The sequence below is a fragment of the Bos grunniens genome, chromosome 7 (assembly GCF_055505025.1).
Source record: "Bos grunniens cultivar Pamir isolate PY7600 chromosome 7, Bosgru_T2T1.0, whole genome shotgun sequence".
Taxonomy (NCBI): domain Eukaryota; kingdom Metazoa; phylum Chordata; class Mammalia; order Artiodactyla; family Bovidae; genus Bos; species Bos grunniens.
The window spans coordinates 98,073,029-98,091,530 of NC_141171.1; the positions used below are offsets into that span (position 1 = coordinate 98,073,029).

Genomic DNA, 18,502 nt, shown 5'->3' on the forward strand with positions numbered 1-18,502 from the left:
AAATAAAACTGATGCTGAATTTATTTTATTCTAAAATGGATATATCCTCATCCTTCTCATTAATATCTACATTTAAATTCATTTAGAAAATAGAAAAATATATATTTTCTAATTGCTTAAGAAAGCATTTTCCATGTAAAATTTTTAGGGGTTAAAAAAAGAGAGATTGTTTAATTAATTAAATACAAGGATAAGACCAGGCTGGGCAGAGGTAGAGGGGAACCACCTGGGGTCCTCCCTTCCCTCCACTCACTGTTTTTAAATGGATGATAATGTGTATCAAATTGCCATGGTATTTTATTGCCTTTGGATATATGCATTTCAAATATATGTGAAATTATATCCTTTATTATAACATACAAAAATTATGTCCTTATTTTGAAATTTATTAAATATTACTTAAACTTTTTGAAGTGACTCTTAAAAAAAAAAATTTAAAGAATCTCCAAGCAAAATTTTGCAGAACGCCTGTCGAGTCTTTTCTGTGGTTCCGTTTATTGGGCGGATTCGTACTGCCCTCTGGTGGCCAATGGTTGGAACACATGAAGTACATATTTGGACATGTGGCATGTTAGAATTCCATTTACTTTTTTGCTGAACGAATAGCCATTTGTTGCAGAGATGACTACATCTCACATATTCTCACAATTTTTTTTAATGAAATGTGGCTCTCGTGACAGGATCTGAAAATTAGGATGTGACAACTCAGTGAATCAAAAATCAGCTTACCCACCAACCAAGATATTTTGCTTTCCAGAGATACCCAGAGGATATTCAAGGGTCCCTAGATGTGATACAGACATTCCATCAGCTGAATGTAAAATCAGCCCATAAGCTCAGGGTTAAAAAAAAGATATATCGTTTAACTAACTCAATGCAAATGGGGAGTTTTACCTTTAAGTCTCCCTGTAGCCTCCTCTCTGCTTGCCAGACTGTGCCCCGGGAGACTCCATACCCTGAGGCTGTCAGTAAATGATATGCACGTTACCGAGAAAGTGTGGCATTGTGGAAAGAGCAGGACATGGTGAAACTTGAAAGAACTGTATCTGGATTTTATCCCCCGCCATCCCTAGCCGTGATCTTGAGAGAAGTAACTTCTCTTGGTCAGTTTCTACAACAGGAAAATGGTTAAACTACAGGCCTCATAGGTGCCATGAAAACCTGAAAGCATACATGTAAAGTGCTCAATAAGAGCAATCAACTGTTCTCATTCCTGTTTTATACATTTGAAAGATAAGCAGGCCTGTCCATTTCGAGGATAAAAAATATAGTCACAGAGAGTCACTTGTTGGGGTGTCTTGGTCATTTTTAGTTACAGCAGTGCCATTACATGTATCTTCCTTATGTGTTTTCTTTCCCTTTAAGAGAAACATTTCTCCATTTTTCATCATTATTAAACGTCTCTCTTCTCCATTTCTTAGGTGACTGAACTTGGTTTGTAGCAGTGAGAAAATAAACGCAGTCCCCAGAATTACCGGCCTGTGAGCAACCCCAGCCACACACGGCTCACTCTTCTTTTACTGTGGAAAGTAACTCTTAGGGACCACCTCCTTCCCCTGTGTTCTGAAGCTCTCTCTTCATAAACTCCCACCTCTATAAAGGCATGATCCTTGCAGTTATCCCCTCTCCTCTGCGTCATATTTTTTCTTTCTACTGGGTCATTTCCATAAATGAAAAATACCCTCAAGTATCTGCCACCCTTTCAAGCAACCTCTGTTCCTAGGAAAAAAATTTTCCTCACATTTCATATAACCAACCCTGTAAATAGTGGCCTATTTCTCTGTTCCCCTTTACCATTGAATTTCTTGAAAATATCTGTGCATCACAGTTTCTATTTCCACATCTCACATGCTTTCTTCATTTGCATTAATATCCTTCTCCATTTGCATTAATATCCTTCCACTTGGCTGAGATTTGTCAACGTCAGGAATTTAATTCTCTATTACCAAATCAAAAACTTCTCTAAATTTAACAGCTATTGACAGTTGACCACAGAAATGAGAAAAAAACATGGTATGTAAAAATGATATCTTAGGGATGACTTTGTGGTAAAAAAGTAAACTCAGTCAAACTTAATAAAAAATAGATTTGTTTGGAAAAAGACCTAACATTGTCTTACAAAATAAGAGCAATAAATACAGCTGACGCCCCATAAGATAACACACTAGGCTACTCTGGTGTCCCGTCTTTGCTGCTCTCTGCATGTCTGTTTCATTCTTCTGCTTCTTTGAGGCAACCAGTGTATATACCTTTCTAGGTCAAGGGATCAACAAAGACCCACAAGAGTCTCTCTAAATCTCTCATAATGAATTCCCATGAGAGAAACTTGATCAGTCCTGCTTAAAATGTCCTGCATCTTTTCTCAGTTAGCTATGGCCAAGGAGTGGCAGGATCACGGTGATGGTTAATTTTATGTGTCAGCTGTGCTAGGCTGCCATACTCAGTTGTTTGGTCAAACACCAGTCTAGATGTTGCTGTGAAGGTATTTTTTAGATGTGGTGGTGATGGCAGTTTAGTAGCCAAGTCATGTATGACTCTTGCAACCCCATGGGCTGTAGCCTGCCAGGCTCCTCTGTCCATGGGATTTTCCAGGCAAGAACACTGGAGTGGGGTTACCATTTCCTTCTCCAGGGGATCTTCCTGACCCAGGGATTAAACCTACATCTCCTGCATTACAGACGGCTTCTTTACCAACTGAGCCATCAGGGAAGCCATACTTTTAGATGTGATTAGCATTTGAATCAATAGACTTTGAGTAAAGCTGATGACCCGCCCTCCACCAACCCCATAATGTGGGTGGGCCTCTTTCAGTCTGTTGTAGGTCTTAAGAGCAAAGACTGAGGTTTCAAAAATAAAGAATTTCACCTCCAGACTGCAACAGAGAAACCCAAACTCATTTCCGGGCTGTGGGCCTGCCATAGGAATTTTAGACTTGCCAGCCCCACAATCATGTAAGCCAATGCCTTAAAATAAACCAATCTCTGAGAGAGAGGGAGAGAGACAGAGAAAATGTATTTTTTTCCTCTGGAGAACCCTGACTAACAATCACAAAGTACAAACTTGACCATAGGAGTCTCTGCTATGGTTGGAGAGCAGGTTTAGAACACAAGATAAAGGCAGAGTGGCCCAGCTGTACAATATTTAGGATTACCATATAATCTCAGATTTTATAACCAGTTATGTTTGCTCAAGTAGAAACTGACCAACAATAATGTTACAATGGGGCTTCCTTGGTACCTCAGCTGATAAAGAATCCACCTGCAATGCAGGAGACCCGGGTTCAATTCCTGGGTCAGGAAGATCCTCTGGAGAAGGAATAAGCTACCCACTCCAATATTCTTGGGCTGCCATGGTGGCTCAGATGGTATAGAATCCACCTGCAGTGTGGGAGACCTGGGTTCGATCCCTGGGTTGGGAAGATCCCTGGAGGAGGGTGTGGCGACCCACTCCAGTATTCTTGCCTGGAGAATTCCATGGACAGAGGGGCCTGGTGGGCTACAGTCCATGGGGTCAAGGAGTCGGACATGACTGAGCGACTAAGCAGCAACAGCAGCAATGTTAAATATTAGCATGTGTTCTTTACTATTTATTGTGTCATCAACTCAAATAAATTCAAGTATTAGTTATATAATTTAATTTCAATCTCTAAAGAATTTGCCTATCAGTGTTGACATGTTTTCAGTTCAGTTCAGTCGCTCAGTAGTGTCCAACTCTTTGTGAACCCATGACATGTTATAGCTAGAAATAAAATGGGGAAAATACTTCGGAACCCTCCACATTCTTGGAGCAGGGAAGAGGGGACAGTTTCAAAAGATATTCCATGTATAAGAAAAGATCATTGTAATGGAGCAAAGAGGTGAGAAGCCCAAGGAAAGGAATAGGAAGGAATCCGACCTAACTTTCTGACAGCAACTGGTCACTAGTAAAGCATTTCCTTTCCCTCTTCCTTCTGGAATGGGAAAAGACTATCTTGAATTCCATACTAAATGTAAAATACTTATACAGAAGCTAAAATGACAGAAGAAATATAGGTGAGGTGGTGTTTTGTTTTTGTTTGTCTTATTTTCACATCATTTATAATTAGAGTAAAACTTTTCTTAACTAGAGTTCTACCGACCAGAAAATAAGTTACGCAGGAGCTGAGGTGTGGAGAAATGGTGCGAGGAAGGAACTCAGGTTGCTAAATTAAACAGAGTCCAGGGTGCTAGAAGACAACTGTTCAGTTCAGTTCAGTCTCTCAGTCATGTCTGACTCTTTGCGACCCCATGGACTGCAGCACTCCAGGCCTCCCTGTCCTTCACTAACTCCCAGAGTTTATTCAAATTCATGTCCATTGCATCAGTGATGCCATCCAGCCATCTCATTCTCTGTCACCCACTTCTCCTCCTGCCCTCAATCTTTCGCAGCATCAGCATCTTTTCCATTGCATCATCTCTTCGCACCACGGGCCAAAGTATTGGAGTTTCAGCTTCAACATGAGTCCTTCAGAACTGATATCCTTTAGGATGGACTGGTTGGATCTCCTTGCAGTCCAAGGGACTCTCAAGAGTCTTCTCCAATACCACAGTTCAAAAGCATCAATTCTTCAGCGCTCAGCTTTCTTTATAGTTCAACTCTCACATCCATACATAACTACTGGAAAAACCATAGCCTTGACCAGATGGACCTTTGTTGACAAAGTAATACCTCTGCTTTTTAATATCCAGGTTGGTCATAATATGCTATCTAGGTTGGTCATAACTTTCCTTCCAAGGAGTAAGTGTCTTTTAATTTCATGGCTGCAATCACCATCTGCAGTGATTTTGGAGCCTAGAAAAATAAAGTCAGCCACTGTTTCTACTGTTTCCCCATCTATTTGCCATGAAGTGATGGGACTGGATGCCATGATCTTAATTTTCTGAATGTTGAGCTTCAAGCCAACTTTTTCTCTCTCGTCTTTCACTTTCATCAAGACGCTCTTTAGTTCTTCACTTTCTGCCATAAGGGTGGTGCCATCTGCATATCTGAGGTTATTGATGTTTCTCCCAGCAATCTAGATCCCAGGTTGTGCTTCCTTCAGCCCAGCGTTTCTCATGATGTTCTCTGCATATAAGTTAAATAAGCAGGGTGACAACATACAGCCTTGATGTACTCCTTTTCCTATTTGGAACCAGTCTGTGTTCCATGTATTAGCCAAACACTGGAAACTCATTTGTGAGCTGATCAATACAGCCATACAGCAGAATTTTACAAAGCAGTAAGAAAGAAGCATGGATACATACAACATGAGTTAATCTTAAAAACACTGTGTGGAACAGACAAAAGAGACAAAAGTCAGACAAAAAAGAGTGGGTAAATAAATAAAAATATAATCACCACTGGGTGATTTTATTAATTTTAAGTATTAAACTCTAGCTGTTTCTTAGTCTCTAACTTGTGTCCAACTCTTTGTAACCCCATGGACTTCAGCATGATAGGCTTCTCTCTCCTCCAAACTCCTTCTCTGAGTTTGCTCAAATTCACGTCCATCAGTGATGCCTTCCAGCCATCTCATCCTCTGTCACCCACTTCTCCTTCTGCCTTCAATCTTTCGCAGCATCAGCATCTATTCCATTGAGTTAGCTTTTCACATCAGCTAGCCAAAGTATTGGAGCTTCAGCATCAGTCCTTCCAATGAATATCCAGCGTCTATTTCCTTTAGGATTGACTGGTTGGATCTCCTTGCTGTCCAAGGGACTCTCAAGAGTCTTCTCCAGCATCACAGTTTGAAAGGATCAATTCTTTGGTGCTCGGTCTTCTTTATGGTCCAAGTCTCACATCTGTACATGACTATTGGAAACACCATAGCTTTGACTATACAGACCTTTGTCAGCAAAGTGATGTCTCTGCTTTTTGATATGCTGTCTAGTTTTGTCATAGCTTTCCTTCCAAGGAACAAGCAACTGTTAATTTCACGGCTGCAGTCACCCTCCACAATGATTTTGGAGCTCAAGAAAATAAAATCTATCACCATTCCCACTTTTTCCAGTCTATTTTCAGTGAAGTGATGGGAGCAGATACCATAATCTTAGCTTTTTTTTTTTTTTTTAATCTTAGTTTTTTGAATGTTGAGTTTCAAGCTAGCTTTTTCAGTCTCCTCTTTCACCCCCATCAAGAGGCTCTTTAGTTCCTCTTCACTTTCTGCCATTAGAGTGGCATCATATACATATCTAAGGTTGTTGATATTTCTCCTGGAAATCTTGATTCCAGCTTGTGATTAACCCAGCCCGGCATTTCATATGATGTGCTCTGCATATTAGTTAAACAAGCAGTATGGCAATATACAGCCTTGTCATTTTCCTTTCCCAATTTTGAACCAGTCAGTTGTTCCATGTCAGGATCTGGCTATTGCTTCTTGACCAACATACAGGTTTCTCAGAGGTCAGGTAAGGTGGTCTGGTAGTCCCATCTCTTTAAGAATTTTCCACAGTTTGCTGTGATCCCCACAGTCAAAGATGCAGAAGCAGATGTTTTTAAGGCATTCCCTTGCTTTCTCCATGATCCAGATAATGTTGGAAATTTGATCTCTGGTTCCTCTGCCTTTTCTAAACCCATCTTGCACATCTGGAGTTCTCAGTTCACATACTTTTGAAGCCTCACTTAAAGGATTTTCAGCATAACCTTCCTAGCATGTGAAATGAGCACAATTGTATAGTAGTTTGAGTATTCTTTGGCATTGTCCTTCTTTGGGATTGGAATGAAAACTGACCTTTTCCAGTCCTTTGGCTAATGCTGAGTTTTCCAAATTTGTTGACATATTGAGTGCAAGCATCATCTTTTAGGATTTGAAATAGCTCAGCTGGAATTCCATCAGCTCCACTAGCTTTGTTCATAGTAATACTTCCTAAGGTCCACTTGACTTCACATTCCAGGATGTCTTGCTGTAGGTGAGTGACTATACCATCCTAGCTTTCTGGGTCATTAAGATCTTTTTTGTATAGTTCTGTGTATTCTTGCCACCTCTTCTTAATCTGCTTCTGTTAGAGCCTTATCATTTCTGTCCTTTATCATGCCCATCATTGCATGAAATATTCCCTTGATATCTCCAGTTTTCTTGAAGTGATCTCTAGTCTTTCCCATTCTATTGTTTTCCTCTATTTATTTGTATTGTCCATTTAAGAAGGCCTTTTTAGCTCTCCTTGCTATTCTCTGGAATTCTGCACTCAGTTGGGTATGCATGCATGTGTGCTAAGTTCTTTTAGTTGTATCTGATTCTGCAACTCTATGGGCTGTAGTCCATCAGGCCCCTCTGTGCATGGGGTCCTCATGAATATTGGAGTGGGTTGCCATTTCCTCCTCCAGGGGATCTTCCCAACTCAGGGATCAAACTCAGCATCTCTTAGGTCTCCTGAATTGGCAGGCAGGTTCTTTACCACTAGCACCACTTGGGAAGCCCTCAGTTGGATATATCTTTTCCTTTCTCCCTTGCCTTTCACTTCTCTTCTTTCTTTAGCTATTTGTAAAGCCACCTCAGATAACCACTTTGCCTTCTTGCATTTCTTTTTCTTTGTGATGGTTTTGATCCTTCCTCCTGTACAGTGTTACACACCTCTGCTCATAATTCTTCAGGCACTCTATCTAATCCCTTGAATCTGTTTGTAACCTCCACTGTATAATCATAAGGGGGTTGATTAGGTCATACCTGAATGGCTTCATGGCTTTTCCTACTTTCTTCAATTTAAGTCTGAATTTTGTAATATGGAGCTTATGATGTGAGCCACAGTCAGCTCCTGGTCATCATTTTGCTGACTGTATAGAACTTATCCATCTTAGACTGCAAAGAACATAATCAATCTGATTTGGTATTGGCCATCAGGTGATGTCCATGTACGGCATCGTCTCATGGGTTGTTGGAAAAGGGGTTTGCTCTGATTAGCGTGTTCACTTGACTGAACTCTTAGCCTTTGCCCTGTTCTATTTGTATTCCTAGGCCAAGCTTTCCTATTATTCCAGGTATCTCTTGACTTCCTACTTCCGCATTCCAATCCTCTATGATGAAAAGGACTTCTCTTTTTTGGTGTTGGTTCTAGATGTTATAGGTCTTCCTAGAACTAGTCAGCTTCAGCTTCTTCAGTGTCAGTGGCTGAAGCGTAGACTTGGATTACTATGATGTTGAATAATTTGCCCTGGAAATGAACCAAGATCATTCTGTTGTTTTTGAGGTTGCACCCAAGTACTGCATTTCAGACTCTCTTGTTGACTATGAAGGCTATTCCATTTCTTTTAAGGGATTATTGCCTATAGTAGTAGATACAATGGTCATCTGAATTAAATTCTCCTATTCCTGTCCATTTTAGTTCACTGATTTCTCAAATGTCAATGTTCAATCTTGCCATCTCTTGCTTGACCACTTCCAATTTACCTTAATTCATGGACCTAACATTCCAGGTTCCTATGCAATATTGTTCTTTACAGCATAGGACTTTACTTTCACCACCAGACACATTACAACTGAGCATTGTTTCTGCTTTGGCTCAGCCACTTCATTTTTTCTGGAGCTATTAGTAATTGCCCCCTGCTCTTTCTCAGTAGCATGTGAAAGTGAAAGTGAAGTCGTTCAGTTCAGTTCAGTCGCTCAGTCGTGTCCGACTCTTTGCTGACCCCATGAATCGCATCATGCCAGGCCTCCCTGTCCATCACCAACTCCTGGAGTTCACTCAAACTCACGACCATTGAGTCGGTGATGTCATCCAGCCATCTCATCCTCTGTCGTCCCCTTCTCCTCCTGCCCCCAATCCCTCCCATCATCAGAGTCTTTTCCAATGAGTCAACTCTTTGCATGAGGTGGCCAAAGTACTGGAGTTTCAGCTTTAGCATCATTCCTTCCAAAGAAATCCCAGGGCTGATCTCCTTCAGAATGCACTGGTTGGATCTCCTTGCAGTCCAAGGGACTCTCAAGAGTCTTCTCCAACACCACAGTCCAAAAGCATCATTCTTCAGCGCTCAGCCTTCTTCACAGTCCAACTCTCACATCCATACATGACCACAGGAAAAACCATAGCCTTGACTAGATGAACCTTTGTTGGCAAAGTAATGTCTCTGCTTTTGAATATGCTATCTAGTTGGGTCCAACTCTTTGTGACCCTCCTGGGACTGTAGCCCACCAGGCTCCTCTGTCCATGGGATTTTCCAGGCAAGAATACTAGAGTAGGTTGCCATTTCCTTCTCCAGGGGATCTTCCTGACCCAGGGATTGAACTCAGGTCTCCTGCATTGCAGGCAGACCCGTACCATCTGAGCTACCAGGGAAGCCCCCTCAGTAGCATACTGGACCATCTTCCAACCTCTGGGGCTCATCTTCCAGTGTCATATTTTTCTGCCTTTTCTTGCTGTTCATGGGGTTGTTGTGGCAAGAATACTGGACTGCTTTGCTGTTCCCTTCTCCAGTGGACTACATTTTGTCAGAACTCTTCACTTTGACCTGTCTGTCTTGGGTGGCCCTGCAAGGCATGGCTACATTGCTTCAGTGAGTTATGGAAGCCCCTTCCCCATGACTAGGCTGTGATCCATGAAGGAGAGCAAGGTCACAGAGTAAAGGTTAAATCCCCAAAACAATGAACACTTAAAAACTGAAATTAAAATAAAACATAATTGCAGAAAAATATGAGTTACTAAGGGGTAAATTTAACTATATAATATTTATCCACTGAAAAATCACAGTACCTGATGAAATTAAAACCTAACAAAGGAGATACATCAAGTGTAAATAAGTTAGAAGTCTCAATTATTGTTAAATGGTCAGTATTCTCCAAATAGTTTATAGATTCAATATAATCTCAATGAAGACCCGAGCAGGCTTCCTGGTAGAAATTAAAGTTAATCCTAAAATATACATAAAAAAAAAAAGCAAAGGAATTTAGAATGTCAAAACGATTTTGAAAAAGAACAAAACTTAAAGTTCCTACTACTTGATTTCATGATTTACTATAAAGTCACCAAGGTAGTGTGGTGTTAGCCTAGAAATATGAACTAATAGACCAGTACAGGGAACCCAGAAACAGACCCACACGTAGAGGGCAGTCTTTTTAACAAGTGGTACTAGAAAAATGGGATACACATATTCCAAAAACAAAGAACGAGAAAACTTACCCCCCACACAATTTTGATCCATACTCATACTATAATACATATAAAAATCAACTTGAAATGAATCATAGACTTAAAAGTATAATCCTCCTAGAAGAAAACATAGAAAAATCTCTGTGACCTCGAGTTAGGCAAAGATTTCTATACACAATTAGTGAACCATGAAAGAAAAAAAGTGGATAAACTGGAATTTATGAGAATTTTTTTAAAGTCTGCATTTCAAAAGAGATCATTAAGAAAATGAAAACACAAGTCATACACCTGGAGAAAACCTTTGAAACTTATCTAATAGATGACTTGTATCAAGTTTCATAAAATTGGAACAAAAACATGAACAGATACTTTACGAAAGAGATAAGGATGGCAAATAAAGACACTAAAAGCTGTTACCACTTATCATTAGGGAAATGCAAATTATCACTGCACACTTATCAGAATGGCTAAAAACAAACAAAAAAAAACCAAACCTATACTACAAAATACTAACATGAATAGAGTAATAACTCACATCTGGTGGGAATATACAATGGTATATCCACTTTGAAAAATGATTTGGCAGTTTTTTGTAAAGTTAAACATATGTTTTACCATACCACCGAGCAATCCCACTCCAAGGTATTTACCAAAGAAAGATAAGAATATGTCTACCAGAAACACTTGTATGAAATGTTTATAGCACCTTAATTCATAACCCAAAGATTGAAAACCCAGTTGGTGAATGGATACAAACTGTAGTACATCCAATACAAGAAATGTTACACAGTAATAAAAAGGGGATTTTTGTATTTCACTTAAAAAATACTGCAAACGCAACCTATTTCTCTTGCATTATAGTGTCTTTTTTTTTTTTTTTTTGATGTGATGATTTGTTCACTGGTTTATTCAATTTTTAAAAATTTGCTTTTAAAAATTAAGGGAAAGAAGAAAATAAGGTAGCCAAAAAGCCTATAAGCCACAACAGGAGTAACATCATTAAAAGACACAACTAGTTGTTCTCAAATGCTTTTGTGACCAACATGATTTTGTGTCATAGCCTGGCCATTATTAGCTGTGAAGGCTGTGAAACTGAACCTTAAAGCCAAGGGCTGTTAGCCCTAGCCTACTAAATTCTCTCTCCTACCTACTGTGGTTTCCAACATGCATTTCTCATTCTTTGTTAGTTACATATTTACAAAGAAAAGTGCTTTATTCCTATTTGGCTTTGGACAAGATTAAAAAAAAAAAAAACTTTATTTACAAATGTTCTATTTCCTTTGAATATATATACAGAGTAAAGGATTTGGATAAAATAGGATAAAATCACAGGAATCAAAGCCAACTTTTCATAAAATCCAGGAGAAATTAGTAACACTCAGAAAAATAAAAATCCATTATAACAGTTACAAGAGAGTCAAAGCAAATAGATTGGGGGTCATGTGACATCAATAAGCAATCCCAAAGTGGAAGAGGGGGACAGTCGCTTCTTGGCTAATGAAATTTTGCAAGAGAATTATCAGCACCTCCCCAAAGCAGACATATTTGCCTTGGGGTTGACCATCGCGGTGGCTGCAGGAGCAGAGCTGTTGCCCACCAACAGCACCGAGTGGCATCATATTCGTGAGGGGAACCTTCCAGACATTCCTCAGGAGCTCTCCAAGGAATTCCACCAACTACTCGAGAGCATGATCCACCCTGATCCAGCAGAGAGACCGTCTGCAGCAGCTCTGGCCAAGAGTCGAGTCCTCTGTCCCTCCCTGGGGAAAACAGAAGAGCTTCAGCACCAGTTGAACTTGGAAAAGTTCAAGACAGCCACACTGCAAAGCACTTTCACAGCATCGTCTTTCAGGATTTGAAAAAGCTCAACTGGAATTCCATCACCTCCACTGGTTTTGTTCGTACTGATGCTTCCTAAGGCCCACTTGAGTTTGCATTCCAGGATGTCTGGCTCTAGGGAACTGAAAGAAGCCCAGCAGGCCCAGTCCCCCAAGGATGGCCACAGTGTCCCTGGGGTCTTTGATACCCCCACCGGGTTAAGAAATGCCAAATGTCTGGTAGGAGGAAAGAGTGCCAAGTCTTCAAGCTTCACCTCGGGGCAGACTTCCCCATAAGAATGTCTCTCCCATCAACTTACTCTTTATCCCCAAAATAGATACTGGCTGTGTCGACCTTTCTTGTATAAAGGGAGGAACTAACAGACTTGAGAGGCTGAAGATTTCAAGAGCATTATAGTGTCTTTACAAGTTGTTCTTTACTTGTCAGTAGGAAAAGATAGTGGCATGCCACGTAAAAACATTTCCTTTCAGAAATATACATTAAAATGTCTTATATTTTCCTATTACATACCACATCTCTAAACATTTCTTCACAAAGTATCATTAGATTTCCTAAGGAGCCATGAGTTCCAGAAACCAAATTTTCATTTATTTGTAAGCATATGCATGCTTATTTGTAACAGTGGAATTAACCTGTTATTCACATCAATAAATATTAAAATCCCTATAAATATTACTTGGGCCCTTCTCTACCAACTTTAATTCATAGAAAATGAGACTTAGTTGTTTCTATATTTCTCAAATGTCTCAGATGCTTTTATTAGGTTTAAAAACTGAAAGATAGTAAACAGACTAGTAACACACACACAAGTTTCTGTTGATACTAACCTATCGGGTAACAGTGGCAAGAAAGAAAAGTTTGATAAAGCTGGCATTTATGGAGCACAGCATTTCTGGGAGACATCAAAATAATGAAGAAAAAATAGAACTGATATGTGAGGCACTCTTTCAGGTGCTGTGGATACAGCAATGAACAAAATAAAGTAAAACTACATTTTAGTGAAGGGACAGCCAACAACAAACAAACAAAAAAAAAGTCAAATAATTGTTCGGCACTAGAAGAGAAAGCAAGATAAGGAATGTAAAAATAAGGGCAGGGTACTTATATAGAGACCTGAGATGATACTTAAGCTGAGACTTCAATTAGGCGAGGGAACATGTTTCTTGCAAATCAGGGATGAAAACGCTCTAATCCAAAGACCCAAGACTATTCTTGGGTGCATTCTAAAAACAATGGGAGTAACATGAGTGAGGCAAAACAAACAGAAGTAGCTACAGGGAAAGTGTCATAGAATAGAGAGCTGTGAATGCGGAGTATATTCATCAAAAATTATGGAACATTTGGAAGCTTTTTTTTTTTAAACGTCATTGGTGAAGTGTTGAATCAAGTTTTACTATTTTAAAATTAGGTATCTATTAGAAATCTTTGGAATTCGCCTGCCAATGCAGGAGACAAACAGGTTCTATCCTGGAATTGGGAACATCCCCTGGAAGAGGAAATGGCAACCCACTCTAGTATTCTTGCCTGGAAAACTCCAGACAGGGGTGCCTGGTAGGTTACAGTCCATAAGGTTGCAAAAAGTTGGACATGACTGAGCACACACACACATTAGATATCTAAGTGGAGATGACTTTATGGGGAGTGGTTAAGTTGAAGATACTTAGCACAGAAATGGAAAGAGAAGGAAAAACAGTAAAGTTGTTGAGACAGGGAACTGAAGTTCAAAAATCACAGGCTAGAATACCATAGGAATTCCAGAAAGTAAAACCAACTGGGCAGAGGCAAGACCTGAACAAAAAAACCCAAAAAACAAAAAACAAACACCACACCTAGACTTAGCACAATCAAACTATACCACCAGAGGCAAAGCTAAGATTTTAAAATTAAAAAGAGGATAACACAAGCAACAAGTGCCAGTTCGACTCCACAGTTCATTCTACAAACTGGAAATCTAACAGCAGCCTACAGTATGAAACTACAAGGCAATGCACATTTCTGCATGTGAAGTGTTAATATGTATGTCATCAATGCAGGCAATGATCATTTAATAGGATCATTATAAGCTAGGGAATTCCTTGAGACTGTTTATACTTCAATTTAATATTTAGATCAAAACTCAAATGTAGAGAACATGAAACTAAAATTAAACATTTCATTCATTTGGGAGTTTGACTTACCAATTCCATTTCAAGTAAAGGTTGGGTAAATTTTTTTTTAACTGAAGGACAGGGTGGCTAATGGCCTTTTACAATAGAAAATCTGGCACATGAAGCCCCCGTGGAGACCTTGTATAGGGACTTGAAAACAATCTGAAACTATTTTTTAAATTCTACTTTACCAAGTAATCTCATCTTTCATTATTTAACATAAGTACTATTTCTTAAATCTAGGTCTTTCTTTATAAGGAATCCAAAGATTATCTGTAATAAAATCAACCTATTAGGTAGGTGCTAAAATAAGTAAAAAATTAGCATAAAGCATTCTGCAAAATCACTATCAACGTAGTCTTTTCCAGGATAAAATAGAATTTTAATTGAACTTTATTTTAAATGTCTAAAAGTAAACGCCTTAAGAATTTTAACACAGAAGTTTTACCATTTTCTCAAGATATTTTGTTGGTGCACTATTACCTAGTTGCTTCCTTTTAAATGTGTTCCATCCATCAGCCTTGCATAAAGTGCCACAATAATATGTAACAGTTTGCATTTTTAAATCGAGCCTTGAATATAAATAATGTTTAATAGAAGTATCTATGTTAACATGCTTAAATATATCAGTGCAGAAACTTTTAACAGTACAGTCACATTTACCAATTCATACTGTTTCAGATGAAGCTGGGAAAGTCTAGGGAAAAAAATCGTATATAAGATTAGTTGTTTGACCCAGAGGGATGGTACGGGGAGGGAGGTGGGTTCAGGATGGGGAACATGTGTACACCAGTGGCGGATTCATGTTTATGTATGGCAAAACCAATACAATATTGTAAAGTAATTAACCTCCAATTAAAATAAATAAATTTTAAAAACTTGTTTTTTCAAATCCCACCTTAAAAACACTCAAAGTTATTGATAGTCCAGTGATCATTTTCTAGTCAGCAGCAGTATGTGGTGCAGATAGTATTATGCCATCTACCTTTTGTGTATATTCTGGATAAAGCTCAAGGAAATGAAATCTGGGTAAACCAACATATAATCTACACAAACCTTCCATTAGTTAACCTCAAAGACAGAGCTCAAGAGAAATTACATGTGTAGTCTACATTTTATGCAACTTCAAAGGTTCTCATTTTATTAACCCACTCACTCTGAAATTAACAAACGAATCATTCACACTCGTTTTTCACAGCTTTCCAGTCTGAAAATTATTTTCTAAGATACCCTAAACAAAGAATATTTTCTTTATACGCAGACCATTGCTTTTAATAAGAATCATTTATTGTATATTTTTAAGGTGGAGGGTTAATTAGTACAGTACTATGCATAACCTCATTCTTAAAAAATTAAACACAAATGAATAAAAATGGCAAATCAGAATGAGCATGTAAAAAGACAAAAATTAGGCATATTTTTATAGAGAATGTTTCCTGTCATACGTATGTACTGATGTTTTTCTCCATTTTGTCTTTTAAAATGTATGGCTTGTTCCTTTTCTACGTAATTGTTGATTCTTACAAATAATGAACATATTTGCCATCAACTAATAAATGTTACATACAGTTGTAGATTTTTCATTCAACTCAGCTGATTAGTTGCCTGAAATACTCCACATAGCACTGTTAAGAAAGCTAAGAGTCCATTTCATTTGTCTCAAAAATGTAGTATTGAGTTATGAAATTTTCACAATAGGATATAATGCGAATGTCCCAGCTACAGAGTGATGAATGGAAAATGTCAACCCTGATCTGTTAGCTGTATTAATATGACTTTAATAAGCATTACAAATTTTTTATTAAATGTTATATTGTGGAATAAAGTAATCATTTATACTAATAGTGGAAAAAATAACTTACAAAAACGTATACCAGCATTAAATTGTTTTATCACTTTTATAAAAATTGAGTTATTCCACAAGTTATCTGACATACCAGGAAATGACATTCAAGATAACTATCTAAACAGGAATCACTGCTGTTAAAAAAGGGTTGGGGGGATATAGAAGCTCTGTTTAGTACACATAGTGTAAATTTTAGACCTAACTGGATAAAAGGAAAATATTAAAAATATATCTATAGACAAATATCTGTACATCACTCCCACAGCTAATCTACAGACACATTTAAGAATATTATAGGAATATATCAATATATTTGTCAGAGTTAAGGTTCAAATGTGTTATAGCACAGCATACATCCAAGAGTGTATGCCACAAGATTTAAAAATTCCCACTGAATATAACAAAATAAAAAAAAATCTGTAAATAAATATAAGGCATTCTAAAATAATATCTGCAGAAAATCAAGAGTCCAGCAAAGATTTCTATTATCTAAATTTTACTTCATATATTCATATATTCTTCAAAATAGATTTAATTGTAGTGCCACAAATTAACAATGTTCAACTGCTTACCAAAATACTCTTTTCTGGAAACTAAATGTTAGTATTAAAAAAAAAGAAGTTAGGTGCTTGAGGGAATAAGAATGCAGCAGAAAATTACAGGAGCCCACATATCCTTTTTCTTAAATTTAATTTGTCATATATAAGGTTTTTATATACAATCAGTGTGCATTGTAACAGTTTTTATTAAAAGTCAATCAAGTTTATCTAAAATGTTACCTGGCTGCATAGCACATTTGACATTATTGCCCACATGAAAGGAAAACAAATGGATTTACAATAACTTTTGGCCTTTTGGATTCTGGAAGTGTTCAGAGACCTACCCTTTTAAACCAAATGCATCTGAAAAAAATGTTTCCAGAGCATGCAGTTTAGATTTTACAGATCATCTCACCATTCTGTTACACAATATTGACTAAAAAAGGGAAAAGGAAAGAAATAACATGTATCTAATAAAATAGTCAATATAAAAAGGACTATAATGGAATTAAGTGGCCCCTTTCCCCATTTTTTTACATTCTAAACAATGATTCCATCGAGATAAATCATTAAAAAGTGTTATTACACTGATATATATATATATATATATATTTAAACAATAAGAAGGCCTGAGTTGGTAGGGAAAGGAACAGTCAAAAAAAGCCTGAGAAGGGGAAGGAAGTAAGGAAAGCTCATTTAATTCATTTACAATAATTTACAGCCATTGTTTGTGTGTGTGTAAAAAGGCATAATAATAGATCACAAACAGGAAATTCCTGGCTATTTTACAGATATAAGTACAGAATTTAAATATTCAAGCTTGTGATGAAAAGCGGCAAGGTGGTCGCAGTGTACAATGTAAACAAGTAGCTTTGGAAAGTGAATAAAGTCCTTGAGCGTGTTTTCTTTATTAAGAAAAGAACTCTCTTTCATTCCTTCCTGAAACATGATCACAGGTAAGAGTAAAGTTCATATACAAACATAATTTAAATGGACGTCAGTCTAAAATCACTGACTTAAAAACAGTTTTATCCAGCCTACATGGAAGGGCAGTGTTGAGGTCCCTGTAATAGTAAACATTTTCCATTTCTTTAAAAAAGAAAAAAAATAGTACTACAATATTTGTAGTACAGTGCAGCATAATCCTTAAATATAAAAATATTTTCTCTTCTGTTGGGATAATAGACCTTGCATCCTGGAAAGAAGTAACAATACTGCTACTGACAGAAGATCTGTTTATATCTTTCAAGTCATGTAAGGCAATTACTGTGTTGGTTTATGATATATGGCTAAAAGAAAAGTCCAGAAAGACAGTATCAGTTTTCGTTATGTTTTCCGACTACTCCAGGTATGCTCAGGTGTACTTTTGTGTTCAATTGAGTGTTCAAATGGAGATCTGGAGCCATAAGGAGACCTCTGGTCTAGTGGAGATCTGGGACCACTACTGGAAGCTCTATGGTCCATCTGCCAATCTGAGTGATATCTATAATCCCTGGAAGATTTATGGTGTGTATATTCAGAACTTGATCGATGGTCTGAATGTAACCGATGATCTGAATGAGAACGATGATCAGAATGAGTTCTGTCTTTTAAACTTCCTTCCAGATTTGATCTGTGGTCTCTACTCCTGTGATCATCCAGTTTTCTGTGTTTCTCTCTATCACTGTAATATCTAATAAAAGAGAAATCAGGAATTTTAAATTAGCAATGCTAATTAATGTTTCCAAATAAATCTTATTAAAAATAAAACAAAAATAATGCATATTTCTAATTCTATACAAATTCAGTGTTTCATCATAAAATTTCGTGAGTTCATTAAAAATCACTGAAAAATTATCTCTGCATGTCTTTGGAAAAACTATTCCATTCAAAAAACTAAAGTGAAACCATACAAAGCACTTCAGATGGCATCTAACTTCACATGGCCATTTAAGATTGGTTGCTACTTTTTCTTCTGTGCATCATTTGTATTTAATGCATCTTTATTGGAACTAATTAATTAGAATTAAGACAACTATATCCATCTAAAATACCCTTGAAATCAAAGCCTTTTGA

General features: G+C 37.6%; 1 protein-coding gene across 4 annotated transcripts in view; it reads right to left on the minus strand.

Annotated features, from left to right (window-relative positions):
- Positions 1 to 15,327: 15,327 nt before the first annotated feature.
- CHD1 (chromodomain helicase DNA binding protein 1) overlaps positions 15,328 to 18,502 on the minus strand; it is a 74,594-nt gene continuing 71,419 nt past the window's right edge. For all 4 annotated transcript variants that reach the window (XM_086413259.1, XM_086413258.1, XM_086413257.1 and 1 more), the window contains one exon: positions 15,328 to 18,119. In XM_086413259.1, coding sequence (XP_086269385.1) covers positions 17,774 to 18,119 — 346 coding nt within the window. In that variant the 3' untranslated portion in view covers positions 15,328 to 17,773. The remainder of the gene's footprint in view (positions 18,120 to 18,502) is intronic.